This window comes from Tiliqua scincoides, chromosome 5 (genome assembly GCF_035046505.1).
Source record: "Tiliqua scincoides isolate rTilSci1 chromosome 5, rTilSci1.hap2, whole genome shotgun sequence".
Taxonomy (NCBI): Eukaryota; Metazoa; Chordata; class Lepidosauria; order Squamata; family Scincidae; genus Tiliqua; species Tiliqua scincoides.
The window spans coordinates 49,769,442-49,785,644 of record NC_089825.1 but is presented as its reverse complement, the minus strand read 5'-3'; the positions used below and the strand labels follow the sequence as shown (position 1 = coordinate 49,785,644).

The following is a 16,203-nucleotide window of genomic DNA, read 5'->3' as shown; positions in this document are numbered from 1 at the left end:
CCCTGCTCCCTGGTTTTGAGAAGGAAGAGGAGAACGAAGCAATAGACTGATCTCAAAGTGTGGAGGAGAGGAGAGTGATAGAGTGTCAAACAGTTCCTCTTTGAATCCAGGAAGAGGCAGGATCAGCAGAAGTGGCAGTTGACCAGTTTTGGGGTAAGGGATGATGACATTTGACATGCTGCTTCAGATGCTGTGAGGACTTCACTGGCATTGTATGAACCAAACACCTTAACCATTTTCTGAGGAAATCTTTTCGAAATTTGCACACTCACCTCCTCTCGTTTGTACTCTGGACTCAGGAAGCCGGCATATCTCTCCCTTATGTACTGTCCAAGCTCATACTGTTGTTGCATTCCTAACTGTGGGACAACAATACAAGCATGAGTCTGGCTGCAATCAGAAATCATATCCTCTGTTGTAATTTTAAAATGTGACTTACAGGTCAGATGCTTTGCCTCTTTTTTATTTGGCCAATACTTTCACTTCGGCAAAAAGCGAACCTACCGTAGTCAGTTGTCCATACCCTTGTGGCCATTCCCCTTCATTATGTAGTCCTTTGGGATAGTTTTCAATGGGGCTTCTGTCACCATGTCGATAAATCTAATAAGAGGATGTAATAAAAACAGCGTTATTGCTTTGGCTTTGTTCTGTTTGTTTCACAAGCCTCCCAAGAGCAATTTTTTCCTTATTGCATAAAAGATATTCATAATTATTACGAAATATGAACAATATCTCAATGTACATGCAAACAAGACACCCCTTTGCAGCTAAAGATCAGTCACGTGTACAGTATTTCTGTGGAAAGGTAAGAAAGCAATAAGCTGAATGATTGAAAAAGTATGACAAAGTTTATGAAGTGTTTGTTGAGTGACATAAATCTGGGTGTCATGCCTTCTACTATAGAGTCAGCAATTTATACCCTCATTCCTGACAGTAGTCATATATCTCACAAGAGCATCTTTCAAGTAATAGTGACTGTCACTTTAACGTTCAGCAACTAGGCTCAGCCCTAAAATGTCACAGAGAGGAAAATCTGAAATGAATTTCAGAGTTTCTTTAGAGATGAATCACCTGAAAAATTGCAAAAGAAACCAGATGTGTTTCTACAATACAGGTGAATTTTCTTAACAGGCTTCTGCACACCCTTACCAGGAACAAGACAGCCTGACAATCAGAAGGCACTGGTAACCATGAAGTATCTGTAGATTTGTACATTACTTCATGTACTCGTACATTATTTGACATGTACAGACATGTATATTACTTGCTGACTGGAACATCAAATGATGATTTGCATGTGTGAATGAAACATCACAGATATCACAGAAAGAACTCAGCAGTGTTCTCCAGTGGGGACCATTCTCTCACTCTGTTGAGGTCTGAGGAGATTGTGAGTAAACAAGTGGTGTGCATGGTTATGTTCAAACAGCCCATAATGGTAGACGTTATCAGAAGACCATATACAGGTGCAGCCTATTTCTCCTCGGATTTTTTTATCTTCGGATTTGTCTCAACACGAATGGGATGGGGGAACCAAAAGTCACACACACCTTTGCCTCCTTTGCCCTGTGCTGGTTTCTCCTTCGGTCATGTCGTGAGAATGGATGATGGCCGGATCCCAAAGGATCTCCTCTATGGAGAACTCATGCAAGGAAAGCACCCTACAGGTAGACCATAGCTGCGATACAAGGACATCTGCAAGAGGGATCTGAAGGTCTTAGGAGTGGACCTCAACAAGTGGGAAACCCTGGCCTCTGAGCAGCCCTCTTGGAGGCAGGCTGTGCAGCATGGCCTTGCCCAGTTTGAAGAGACACTTGGCCAACAGACTGAGGCAAAGAGGCAAAGAAGGAAGGCCCATAGCCAGGGAGACAGACCAGGGACAGACTGCACTTGCTCCCAGTGTGGAAGGGATTGTCACTCCCGAATCGGCCTTTTCAGCCACACTAGATGCTGTCCCAGAACCACCATTCAGAGCGCGATACCATAGTCTTTCGAGACTGAAGGTTGCCAACAACAAGAAGACTCTATAAATTCATATATCCAGGAATTTCGCTTGTGAGTAGAACATCCATCTCCTGTTACTTTTCTACAAAGGTTTTGCAGTTTTGAGCTTTCCTCAGCATGGACACGTGGTGATGAAGCTTCACTTTTTGAAAAGCGATAACTAGAAACAGTCTAAAATGGTATTTGCAAAAACACCACCATAACGCGAAATTGGACTTTTAACTTAACGAAATGTGATATCCCGCTAAATTAATGAAATAACACTGCCATGTGTCTGTTAAAGTGGCTGCAGAGTCCTGAGTGCTTTTGACTGTGTTTCTGAGCCCCGAACTTCCTCGGAGTTCTGTTGCTTCCACTGGCTGTAGAGTCTTCTGAGCATGCTCAGAAGCTACCAAGGACAATGCATGGAGCCCTATGGAAGGTGAAGCTGAGCCACAGTGTGCATTTACTTGTGAGTAGGCAACCATGCCTTGGTCCATTGGAAAGGGCAGGCCCAGAGGAATGCAACACCACCAGAATTGTCCCAATAAATTGAACACAGTCCCAAAATCACTCAAGAAGGAAGTTCCCCCTTCCAAGCTGAAAATGTATTGAACCCTATTGAAAGCGAAAATGAGCTATGCAGTCACATTTACTTTCGATCAAGCAAATGTTTAATGGTTCCTTGCTATGTGTTTTTCCCCCCGCATATTAAATCCAATTTGTTTCCATAGCAATTCAATGCTAGGTTCAATTCTGTTCGTCCAAGTTGCTATCTTCTCAATGTTTTAATTTGGCAATGTCTTAATTTGTGCTTGGCAGCATTAGGTTCATTGTAGTTGTTCATTCAAATAGCATGCAAATCTTAAATGGCCCCTGTAAGTTTAATTCAAGTAGTTGATGATGTAGTTGTGCTCTTCAGGGGTGTGTGTGTGTGTGTGTGTGTGTGTGGTGAGAGAGAGAGAGAGAGGTATTTCATGCAGCCACAGGCATAAAAACATAAATACCATCTATAGAGTAGCAATTACACTCTATAAAAATGCTTTAAAATTGATTTGGAATAAAACCACATAACATCACTTTCAACCCTGTTTTTCTAGGATAACATCGCCATCCATGAAAAAATAAAACCGTTTTAGACTGCCTGTAGCGATAACCTGCTTGTGACATATGTGTTCCTTAGTGCAATGCATAATAATTAATAAGCATGATGTGGTAACGCCAGCTGGAATGCCAACCTTAGAGGCTATCCAGTTCTAGGCTGGCAGATCAATTCAGCTTCCTTGACCCCCTTCCTCCTTCGCAGGAGTTGGCAGTCAGGAAGATGGGAGAGCTGCAAGACTATCCTGGAGTGCCTATACAGGGCTTTAAAGGGGAAAGAAAACAGATTCATGGAGGACAAATGTATCAATAGCTACTAGGCATGATGGCTATAAAGGACCTCCAAGGTTCAGCAGCAGTGTGCTTTTGAGTGTCAGCCTGCACGTGCCCAATCTCGTCTGATCTTGGAAGCTAAGCAGGGTCAGGCCTGGTTAGTACTTGGATGGGAGACCTCCTGGGAATACTGGGTGCTGTAGGCTTATACCATAGTCTTTCGAGACTGAAGGTTGCCAACCATTTGCAGAGAAGCAATTGTGTAAGAGGGGAACACTTGTGAACTACCCAGAAGCAACTGGTGGGTCACTGTGGGAAATAGGATGCTGGACTTGATGGGCCTTTGTCCTGATCCAGCAGGTAGAAAGCAAAAGTAAGGCTGCAGACCTTGAAGTGGGTCTCCTTCAGCACACCTGGAAGTGGGTCTTCTTCAGTTCAGTGAGACTTACTTCTGAGTACGCTTGCATAGTGTTGGGCTGTAATTGCCAGGAAATTCTCAGGCATGGAGCAGGCACGAATATACTAATCTAGGATCCTGCGGTTTGAGCTGTCCTCCCCAAAGGTTCTCTAATTATTGTACCATGCTTTCTGCCTATTTTACAATGCTGACTGTCTTGTATTCCCACACCATGTGGTAATATGCTTGCTTTATGAATGGTGAGATGAATGCCTGCTTTGCCTGAAAGGCTGACAACAGGGCAGTGTCAAAAGGATAAAGGATATAATTGCTAATGCAGGCTCCTGGGTAACCTGAATTACGAAACAGGTGCGTCTGGTTTAAAACTGAGACTCTACTAGGCAACCTTATGAAAGGAAAAACCATGTACTCTACCAGTGAGTCCCGTACCAGCAATTTCTGAACCGGGGTGAATGCCAACAGGCAGGCTGCAAAATTGAAGATGTTTGTTATAAAATTTGGGTGGATAAGGAAAACGGCTAGAGCACATGAGCCAGTCAACAGAAGGCAGTGCTCATTGACCACTGCTAGTTCATCTTCTGCAGTGGTTTTCAGACTAGGACATCATGATGCCCCAGCCTGAAGGCCCTGGCCTCTTTCCCCTTAAGGGGCAGGGGCAGGGGGGAGGCAGCGAGGAGGCAGCGATGCAATCCCCAGGATCACAACGTTCAGGAGGGCTGCAGGGACTGGGATGCACTCACCAGTCCCTGCAGCAGCCGTCCTGGGGTGCAGGGAGCCCTGCACGAGTGTCTGCAGGGCTCCCCAGGTCAGCAGAAGTGAAAGTGGAGCAATCACGCGCCACTTCCACAAAACGGGAAGTGGAGTGCGATTTCTCCAGTTTCACTTCTAACAAGCTGGGTAGTCAGGATGCAAAGCAGCTGCTACACCACTCCATTATAAACCCACTCCAAGAAATTACCATTGCTATTCTTCTGCTTGTTGTTTAAACTGTTCATGCCACTTTCATTACATATGAGCTTACTACAGATGGAAGTCCTGAAGTATCTCATTGTCTCACTGCTGCATTCGATTGTCTTTGTCATGCTGGTGGAGACCTCAGTACAACAATCACAGCTGTAAGCAAATTGTGTTCCTTTAAGAGAGATTTCCTAATTGTACCCCAGTCATTCCTAATTCATGCTCAGATGAACTCAAGACCTCACAACATACCTAAATGATATCATCTACTTTGATATTATCTACATTATAGCATAGCTAGAAATAGCTAAAGTCAAACATGGCTAGAAGGTGCCATATAAGAGAAACTCAAGTTGTAAGATTAGATTGTACATGAAAATTGTGGAGAGCTAGAGAAAGAGAACTGCATTTTGAGGAACCCAATAAGCAAAGCTATGAGCAGTCATAACAGCAGCTACTTACTAAAAGCACAAATGTCAGCTCCCGTCCTGTGGCAAGCTGGAGAAGGCCAACAAACACTAGGCTAAGCAAGGAGACCTGCATGGAGTTTGCTGGACCTGTTTGTCCCATCCTGGCAGCAGAGAGGCAAAAGCAATACTATCACTGCGGATGTGCCTCTTAAAGAACTGAAAGGGTGTATCCCTGTGGGTATTTCAATAGTATGTGGCAATTAGGTGACAACAGACCTATTTCTTAATAACAGGTCCTTTATAGCAGTTGCAGTTTCAGGCCAAGAAAAAGATACCCAATCAGTGAGGTGACATGTTTTTGGTAGAAGAATTTGGTCCGTGCGTATTGTTTTGCATGTTCTGGAAAATCAGTAGTCCGACATCCATCCCCCCCCTTCTCCCATCATTGTGAATGGATTGGGTGATGGTGGCTTTGCGCCCAGTGCAGAAAATGCACTGACTCTGTGCAGGCTTATCAGTACAAAATGTGGTAACTATTAAGCCAGCTGTCCCAATGTAGATTTCAATGGCTTAGTGTCCATCACATCTTACAAAATTGGAGTAAGTGGTTGTATGCCTTCCCATGAATGAGCAGAATTTTTCCTCCCCTTTGGATGCAAATAAATAGTAGGAATTGTGTTGCTGTTTTAGAGCCACTGAGAGGAATTTTATTAGAGGGTACAAATTTTCTTTGGGGCCCCTTCCCTTCTCCCTTCAAATGTGAATTTGGCTCCTGTGGTCCTTTTTTTTTTTGGCTCTCTTTGGTTCCTGGGTTCCCCTTTTTAGGCTCCCTTTAGCTCCCAGGCCCTCTTTTTGACCCTGGGCTCAGGTGCAATGTCCCCTCTGCACCCATCTCTCAGAGGACCTGTGCTGTTGTTTTATACCTCCTCTACACTGTACAGCAGGGAACTGGCCCTTCCTGAAAGGAATGAGCCTGTCCCTTGCCAGCCCACAGCACAAATCACTGCTGACAGAGCATACTGTACATGCCAATTGGGGGGGGGAGGGGAATAGCCTGATGGCCCAGGAGAGGTAAGTAAATGTCTTTTTTACTTACTTTCCTGTAGGCCATCTGCTTCCAATGGGTCTCCTTGAACGTATTTAAGTTATTTAGCTGGTGTAAGCCCAAGGAGACCCAAGTATCATTTTGGAATGGGGAAAGGGGGATAAGATCTTGGTGTGAATGGCTGTTGCCAAGATCCTTCCTCTCCCAAACCAACCCCTGCCTTACATGCTCCCCATCCTGAACTGTCCACAATCTTCCTCTGAACCTGCCAAAGTGGCATAGCTGAGGCAGGCTCAATGGTACCACATGGAACCCGGCGGTACTCTGTGTCTCTCCACGGGACGGCGACATTCCCGGCATGCTCACTGGAAGTAAAGCCAGCTGACATCTCTCTCAGCAACCTTCCAGGCTGGAGGTGGCAGCGGAGAGACCAATGTGCCCTGGGTTGGCACATTGGCCAGCTATGCAGCTGTCCTACCACCAGCCTACCTGCTCTGGCAAGGCTTCTGCAAACCACTGTCGCACGCATGGGGCCTCTGGCTGTTTGTGCTGATGGCCCTGGTGTGCATAAGAGTGGTGTTGCTTTTGTACCATCAGCCTGGGTCTTATGATGGTCGATCATGAGCTCCACCACCATAAGCCCATTGTAGGATTGGGCTATGAGTTATATTAGAAATAAGAGTGAAATTCTAATGAAGGCCCTAAGACCCATTGTGGGTTAATGGGTATGACTTGCAAATGTGCATTTTATCCCCAGGCCCTGGAATGTATGTATGAGAATTCTTGAGCAAAATTGCTTTCTTACGCATACAGTCAGTCCTAATGATATGTGCACTCTGCTCCTGTAGATCTGCCAGATAAAAGTGCAACCCCATTTGTGGTCTCACGATGGCCATTTCAGGCCTGTAGCCAGGATTCTAGAGGTGGGGGGGGCAACCATTTTTCAGGGGGGGGGGCAATTATGTCAGGTATCTTTACTGGTGTGCAAAATGAAGGATAAGTATGGAGAAACATCAAAGACCCATAACAAACCCAAATTTCATTAGGAGGAAATATTTTGGTTTTATTAAAAGATGCATTCATTATCTGTAAAGCAATCTAACAATGATCTGCATAGAATAAATGCATTTCTGTATGCAATGTAAAATCTATTTGTCTACATAGAAATAACATGCAATTTGTCCTTTCATTTTGAACACCAGTGCAATACACAGATTTTCAACATTGCAAAAGTAATACATATCACTATGATACAGGTAGATTTACTTGTATTGAAAGCCTTTCATATGCTGATGACAAAAGTAAATTTACTTTACCTAAAAGCAAGAGGAAAGATATAGAAGTAAAATATAGCAACGTCATCGAACATTAGTTTTTTACATTATTCATTACTTTTAAAAAGCAAGGTAAAGAAAATTTGAAACTACCTAGTAGAGCTGAATTCTCTTATCTTTCTGAGAATTGATTACCCCCACACCCGCAAATAAAGAGACCAGACTTCGGCTTGGATGCAAATGGGCCACTTTATTGATTCACAAACTGCAGCAGGGCGATAAACTATAACCTCAAGCGTGCGGGGCAATATGGGGGAAACAGCCCTAGCCGTCTGCCTCCCTCTGCAAACTCATTGGGCGTACCGCCTGGCTCAAGGCCCCAGCTGTCAATTGCCAGCCTAGGTCTGTCAACGCCGCCCCCCGAAGGGGGCAAAGCAGCCGGACTTCAGATCAGTCGACAGAGCCTCACTGGCCTGACAGTCCAGACAAGGGGTTCGCCTGCCTGCTTCCTGGAACCGGTCAGGCATCATGGGAGCGGTTCAGGCTCACCCCTCACCTTGCTGCCTTGGATGGACACCGAGCCAGATACCTACCTGCCCAGTCCCGCACGTATCCTGCCACAAGGGAGGACAGCCTAGCGCTTGTCCTCACCGCTCCCCACAAGGAAAAATTCCTTCAAGCCCTGCTGCAGGGTAGATAACAAATCACTCATGCCGATCAGTGACAGATGCCCCCATCACTGTGGAACAAGGCAAACTTCACAACCTGATGGCAGGGTGTCGAAATACTGCTCCGCCCAGCTCAACCACTACCCTCCCCAGGTAATAGTTTTATTCTTGGTGACGCCTGTTCTACAGGCACTCTGCACTAAACACCAGACGCGGCGAGGGAGGAGACTGTGCCAGAGGATGGCCTTCTCTGGGAACTGACTAAGAAGCTGTGAGAACTCCCTACAGGCCTGGAGCCTCAAGGACAACAAGGTCCTCTGACTCCGGTTATTCTCACCTAGATGCACCCCGATTACCTGGGGAGGGGATGCCATTCAAGATAGTTAAGCAGCCTGGGCAGAACCAACGCCAGCAATTGCCCCTTCTGGCAGCCAGGTGAAACTAGCCAGGCCACCCAGTCCCCACTGGGAGCTGAAGCTGCTAGATAATGCTCCTTTTCGAGCCACACAGATAACAGAGTGTCTGCAGATCAGAACCCTCACTGGAACTGACCAGCGCGGACCTGTAACAAAAGGTAAAATAAGTCACTGAGCCAGCACCCACTACCCAGATGCCGAAGGCAACAAACCAGGGACTCCCACCGGACCATCCCTCCGCTTAACACCAAGGCTGGCCACGCCAGTCAACACGCCCCCCCAACCACTGGGGGAGCCTGATAACTTACCACCACTGGCCACCACGACCAGTGGGCCACCGTGAACATAATACTTACAAGCGCCCCAGCACCAATGGCTGATCCTCCAAAATAGCTCCTGCATGGACCCAAGCCTGGCTGCCGTAGCTGCGGCACCAATCCTCGTAGAATGCAGGCCAACTGGCCAGCTGACACTCCAAGCCTCTGTAAGGCGGCATTAAAACTGCCCTAAACTGGTTAATAGTCGGGGGGGGGGGCGCTCTGACACAGCACAATTGCCCTTCACCCTGGGGGTGCAATGTGGCGGCAGTCTACCTCCGCCTGCCCCAGACAGAGATCCACGTCAACCGCTCCTTCGAGGTGGGCCCACTACCCCTTACCTCGCTGGGGAGTCTTGAACCTTAAAGATAAGAAACATAGGTTAACACCCAACTGACAATTACACCGCCACAAGGCACTGCCCTCCGGGGGCGAACTTGGAAACAGATAACCTAACTAGGGCAACAGCCCTAAAAATAACGCCAGGCAACAAGCCTTGAACAGCATTGCCTCAAAGCGATGTACAATGTAAAAATCGGCACGTAGGCCCTGTAATGAACTCGAGTGACCGGTTCCCGGGCATCCGGAAGTCTGAGACACCTCCGCCAAAAGCCTCTCCAGCATTTGCCAGACCCGGACTTCAGAGGTGCTGTCAGCCCAGCCTCAGTGCCCTGGACTGAAAGAAAGAGTTACTAGGTAGAACGTGATCGAACGTGCTGACAAATCCACGTTCCGAAGGGCAATTATAAACTTCAGCCGGTGCTGCACTGGCAAAGGCCAAGCGTCCTTGAGACGCTGCTGCCTACGGAAGACCAACAACTCCAAAATTTTCTTCCCATAGCTGACCCGGTAGTGGCCGCTAGGGAAACCCAGATCATGCTTTGGGCAGTGCGGAGCCAGGGCTCCCCAACCACAGGGGCATGGGTTCAGGGCATGGACGAGCCTCCTGAACCAGCTGCGTGACCCACTCCTCCTGAAAATGAGAGAGAGCATTGGCAATGCTGTTTGAACTCCGGGCACGAGCCCTGCAAAAAAGGACATTAATTGATAAGCACTGGAGAAATGCTCTCAGCAAGCGCATCGCCCCGGCGACTCAAGGTTCGCCCGCCGATAATCCAACCCACCGCCTGGTTAGCACACCAGAAACGAAAGGAGGAATTAACAGACTCAAGGGCCCGAACGTGAACTGACTAAAATGGGGAAAAAACTCGGGGAATGTTAAAGCTCTAGTGATGCCTTCCTGCGCCCATCCGCTAGGCCAACGAGCAATACCCCAGCTGCTTCTAAAATGAATTCGGAACCATAGCCCCCCAGCACCTCTGATTGTACCCGAAACCCAGCTTCCACTAACCTCCCAGTTTCGAACTAAAACACCAGTAACTGGTGGAGAAGACCGGAGCCACACAGCCCTGTCTTCTCTAATGGCTGACGTGCCCATCTGTGTGGGAAGGCCTGCCAGCTCCACCATTGCTTCGCACATGTGCCTCAAAAGGGGGGGCCTACCTGGCGCCACGACCCCACAGGCGAAGTCGTGAAGCCCAACTGGCACCAGTGGGTACTTCAGGGTCTGTATCCTGGCTCCCAGGGCCTGCAGAAGCAGACCAGACAGCCTGTATAACTCAGGCTCCGGGAGTCTACCACATCAAGTAACAAGCCCTGCCCAATGCCAGGTATGCAAGACAAGGGGCGGGACCCTAGAGATACCTGTGTTCAAGAACTACCCTCTGGGAGGGACAGATGGGAATTAACCTAAACTCACTTCGATGTTTGTATATTTCATTGAAGAAATTTCGCTTTTCAATTTTGTTCTTCTCAAGGAAATGTTTTACTACTTTCATTTCTTCTTTACTTGGAATGGTAATATTGAAATTTTTTAGATAATTTAGCCTACCATTTTCATCATCTAAATTTTCTGCTGCAGTTATTGCCTGAAGAATCTCTTCATTGTCGTGGAATCTTCTTTTTATTTCGGCTAGCAGTACATCCAGAATTTCAAAAAAGTCAGAAGTATGCTTACTGTGGGTGTCACTACATGATGCTCTGTGACCTGTTGTTTCATACACCACATAATCATCAAGTAAGGAATTAAATTTCCTTTTCCTTGGCATTTTTACTTCTTCCTCTTTAGCCAGTTTTGATGTTTCCTGCAGAATTGATTTCAAAGTCTCACTATTTCTTAAGTCTTCTAGTGAACTTTCTGTAGCTTGAATTAAGTTATAGGCCAGCTCCAAGGAAATGTCATGACTTTGGAATCCCTTATCTACTGGAGAAAGAATTTCCAAAATATTTTTCATTACCACTAGACAAAATCTAAACTCTTGCTTCCGCATTAGAAGATGGAGACCAGTGCTAAGAACCACATCTTCCCCAGCAAATCTTTTTCCATTATTTATTGATATTAGTTCAAGAGTTTCTGATATATGTTTGTATTCTTCAAAAATTGTCCTACACACCTGAAGATGTCCTGACCATCTCTGTTCCAGCAGACAAGAAAGAGCTTTGTTTTCATACTCAGCAGCTACTACCCCACGGGACAAAAAGTTGTATAATTCCACACATTATCCAAAAAATTCCCTCACCATAGGCACAACTTCAACTGCTTTAACTACAACTAAATGCAGCCTGTAGTTAAAACAATGGACGTATGGAATTTATTTCTTCAGGTTGTTTTTTTTTATTAATGCCTGGACACCACCTTTCTTGCCACTCATAACTGATGCTCCATCATAACATTGGCTCAACAAATTGTTAGGATTTAAACCATACCTTCGGAACTTATCTAAAGTTGTGTCTGTAAAAGTCTCAGCATCCAAAGCAGTTGTTGTCTCTATGGATAGCATGGATTTGTAAATTTCACCATCTTTAACATATCTAGTAGCAATTGCTATATTTTCTCTTCGATTTTTGTCTTTTGTTCCATCCTCCAAAACAGAAAAAAATGGGACATCTGCATTCTTTATGTCATTGGAAACTTCCTCTTGAATGAGATCAGTCATTACTTTAACTATTTCATTTTGAATTTCTTCAAGGATTGGTAAGTGGGGATTGGTAAGTGGCATTCTTTGGAATAATTTTATAAGATTCAGCTAGTTTGGGTCCTTTTTGAGGGTATATTTGAAAAGGTTTTTAAATTAACTTTTCTCCACATATTCTTCAATGTTGTATATTCCCCTCATTGGAAGCTCATTAGCTACAAGAAACTGAATGATTTCAACAATGCTTGAAATGTAATACCTATGTTTTTCAAGCACATTGTCATTAATTAGAGTTGAAATAGATGTGTTTGAATCAGTTCTTTGGTTTCTTTCAGACCACATTAACATAGTCTGCACATGGGTCTCAGATGAAGCATGCCTGAAAAATCCTGATTTAGTTTTATCCAGTGCAGCCTTCCAATTGCTAAATCCCTTTTTTATGTAAGCTTGTTCTTTAGTAAATGGAACAAATTGGTGACACAGATAGCAAAATGCAGCATCTAGTTTTGAAGAATATTCCAACCACTTAAAATGTTGAAACCACTCTGATCTGAATGATCTGCCATCTTTGTTCTTTGGATATTTACCAAGTTTAATTTGTTTGATAGGCTCTCCTACTCATGCTAAATCATCAGGAATTTAGCCTTAATTCCTGGTTGCCTTAATTAATTGCCTTAATTAATTTTCTTAATTCCTGGTTGCCTCATTAATTGCCTTACTGGTGCTAGCAGAAGGAACAGGAGCTAAATTGGAGGACATTCAACCACATTTACATGACAGTGTGGAAAAAATGTTGGGGGGCAAACTGCTGGCTCAGGGGGGGCAAACCCCCTGGCCCCCCCTAGCTACAGCCCTGGGGCATTTATAGTCTCATCATGGCCATAGTGAAGGAACTGCCTGCATTTTTATACGGCCTCATTTCTACCATTTCATTGCCCACAATGTAGAACACCTGCTGAGATCTCTAATACAGGCATGCACTGCTTAGCAACCTTCCACTGGACTGCATATAGGATGGTGGTCAAAGCACAACAAAGAGGCTATTAATGAGGCAGTCAGGTGACAGGTCTCCCATAGCCTGCAGCAGAATGTCTCTTTATACAACAAAAAGGCTCTTAATGCATTGAAGAGGCAGTCTATCTCCAGTAGCCTGTGCAGCCAGCTAGTGTCTGGCAGGGAGTGTCTGATTACATGACAAAGACATTAGATTGGGCTGAATATTTGCTTAATGACCTAATCGCATAACAACGGGAATTGGAGACCTTATCCCCATCATTAAGTGATGCCCACCTGTAATCATACGGAAAGAGTGTCCTTCTCCCTCCCCTAAAGGAAGCAACTCAGTTTCATACATTCAAAGAAGGATGTCAAAGATGCTGGGTGGGAAATTGGCAGCCAGAGGGGCTCCATTGCAACCACCAGGCAGGGCTAGAGGAACAAACAGCTGTGGCTGTTTTCAAGGCAGGCTTCTTCACAGAGGCAACCTGCTCTCCAGTCAAGTATCTTGGAGAGCTAGAGCATATGTTCTCCTGCTGAGGGCCAAACCAAACATGGTGTTGGAAAAGTGCCATTAGGTCTCTTCTTTTCGTTTTGCTAATTAGCATGGTGGACCCTGGTCTTCAGAAAGCAGCAGCAATATACTGGCAATCTCTTCAGGACAAAAATGACAAGAGGTCCATATAATAGTAGTAAAGCTGTCATCTTCCTTAGTTCAGGTCTTCTTCCATACATTCCTATGCCTGAAACAGTGATTCAGGCTGCATCTGTTGTCCAAGATTTGCTGGTGCCACTGCTGGAACTTCCACAGCTTCATGTAAATGTCAAAGGTGTTCTCCACATTGTTCTCAGAGGTTGTCATCTTTCTCTTTCACTTGAAGCACTTCTCTATCAAAAACTAAAAATAATCCCTGGGAGGGAAAACTTAAGAGAACTGGTGTGGTGTAGTGGTTTGGGAGGTGGACTTAGACCAGGAAGATCCAGGTTCAGATTCCCCCTCAGCCGTGAAGCTTCCTGGGTGACCTTGGGCCAGACACTTTCTCTCAGCCTCACCTACCTCCCTGGGTTGTTGTGAGGACAAAAGCCTCACCAGCCTCACCCAACACCTGGGTTGTTGTGAGGACAAAAGGAGGGGAGCAGCTGTGTACACTGCCCTGAGCTCTTTGGAGGAAGGGCAGTATAAAAATGTGAAAAATAAATAAATAAAACTTCATTTTACTGTCTATAGCATAGAACAGGGATGTCAAACTCATTTCATATAGCGGGCTGAATGGCATTCATGGCATGCTGAGGACTGGAAGTGACATCATTAAAAAGGAAGTGGTGAGATTAAGCAGATGATGACCCGAAATAAGCACTTGGTTATCACATAGATTTCTTGACCATAATCTTGACCATATTTTCAAGATATGGGAGAGCCCATTTATCATGCTGGGAGAGCCCAGTGGTCATGAGCAGAGCCACTTCTGCCACGGCATCATTTTGCAGCTCAGAAGACGAGAGGTGGTCTGTGAAGTGATGCCTCAGCATAAGCGGCACTGCTGAAAGGGCAGCCCACATGATATTTGGACTCTCCCAGCAATTCTTTCTCTACCCCTTTTGGTCTGCCTCTTCTTCTGTAGCATTCCTTACCTTCTGAGGCCTCTTTCCATCTCTTCCTCCCAGAGGTTTGGCAAAAGCTGTGTTGCTGAAAAGGGCAGTGCTGGGAGAGCCCAATTATCACATGGGCCAGATAAAGAGCTTCCGTAGGCTGCATCCGGTAGCATACAGGGTCCACGGGAACCTAATCACATTGTCCCCATAGGATTAATGAGTTGGAGCCCAATTCTGTGGTCCAGTGGCACTGCACCTCTATGGTGCGGACCACAGTCGCAAACGTGCCGTAAGGGCTCCTGCCGGAGGTGGTTCAGCTCCGGCCAGCACTGAGCCACTGCCCGGCGGGTGCCCATGTTCTGCAGCTCGGTGGTGCCTACAACCACCAGGCTGCGGAATGGGGAATGGGGTGGGGATGGGGGCGTTCCAGGGGACGGGAAGTCCAGCATGATGCGGGGAGGGGGCGGGGAGGCCGGCATGATGTGGGGAGGGGAGGCGTGCCAGAGGCGTGCCCAGGGGTGGGCAGGAGGAGGATCCGTGCAGCTCCGCAGGATCCTAGGTGGTTGTGAAGGCTGCGTGCCTTACACAAGTGCCTTTACTTTAGCGGCACCTTTTGGGTGCCACTAAAGAGAGTAGCCCCATTGCGGGGCTGCCTCCCTTACCTGGGGGAAGGGAATGAACGTCCCCTACTCCCGAGGTGCCTCCCGCAGTAGTGCGGGAGGCGCTGGATTCGGCGGCAGCCCTCGTGGTGCCGCCGAGCGGGAGCTCCCCGGACAGCTCAGGATTGGGCTGCCCCTTAGGATTGGGCAGTCGGTAACCACAGTTTCCATATCCCCTGGGTTTTCCAGGAAACTAACCGCAGCAGACAATGAAAATTGACTGTAATTAGGGTTGGAATGCTATGCACGCTTGTCTGGGAGTATAAGGTAATTATACTCCCATTGAAGAAAGTAAGATTTACTTCTGAGAAAACATGCAGAGAACTCATTTGTGTTGCTTGATATTCAATCCCGTCCTCTTGAAGAGGCTTTGGCTTGACATTTCATTCCGCACAGAGACTTTGCAGTTTTCCTTATCCTTGTATTTTTCCTCATCATTCCCAGCTGCATTCGTTTGAAATCTGACGCTTTCACTTTTACCGTGAAAAAATTACGTGTCATTTTACCTTTTACAGAATGCAGATACATATTATTATTATTATTATTATTATTATTATTATTATTATTATTATTATTACAGCAGAACTTCCAAAGTAGACCACCTCTCTATAATGACTACCCCCTTAGGTTGACCTAATTTTCACAGTATGGACAGACACTGCATATACACTATGGGAGACCAACCTCTCTATATTGACCACCTCTGTAAGTTATATCTTGACCACTTTGACCATTGCACAGAGTATTAATTTACCCTCCATAAGTTACCCACTGAACGCGATACTGTGGGCCTATGTTTTGTCTGGTTTGTCCCAACTTGGAAAAGCAAGAAGCCACGCGACAATCCCTCCCCTACACCTGCTAGCAAAGGGTTTTTATAGGTGGGCACACTGTACATAGCCGATAGACCTGTGCTGGCTGCCGATTGTACCTGGACTTGTACTAAGTTGTGAGGGACATAGGGTTGCTTGTGCATAGTGAAGCCACTGTCCTTTCACTTTGGTTCCCATCACCAGTGCATTACTTTACACTTATATTGAAACACAGCTACTATTTTGCTGCCTATTCTCCTGGTTTGGAGAGATCCTTCTGGAGCACTTCACAATCCCTTCTGGTCT

The 16,203-nt window shown here is 46.0% G+C and overlaps 1 protein-coding gene across 1 annotated transcript in view; it reads right to left on the bottom strand.

Moving 5' to 3' along the window:
* Positions 1-14,905, bottom strand: part of LOC136652235 (prostatic acid phosphatase-like) — a 31,084-nt gene extending 16,179 nt beyond the window's left edge. The window contains exons 1-8 of the mRNA XM_066629162.1: positions 14,715-14,905; positions 14,466-14,520; positions 10,366-10,450; positions 9,556-9,764; positions 9,204-9,223; positions 5,195-5,303; positions 501-600; positions 273-355 (exon numbers count right to left, since the gene is read on the bottom strand). Of these exons, the coding sequence (XP_066485259.1) occupies positions 273-355; positions 501-600; positions 5,195-5,303; positions 9,204-9,223; positions 9,556-9,764; positions 10,366-10,450; positions 14,466-14,520; positions 14,715-14,905 (852 nt within the window). The remainder of the gene's footprint in view (positions 1-272; positions 356-500; positions 601-5,194; positions 5,304-9,203; positions 9,224-9,555; positions 9,765-10,365; positions 10,451-14,465; positions 14,521-14,714) is intronic.
* Positions 14,906-16,203: the final 1,298 nt, after the last annotated feature.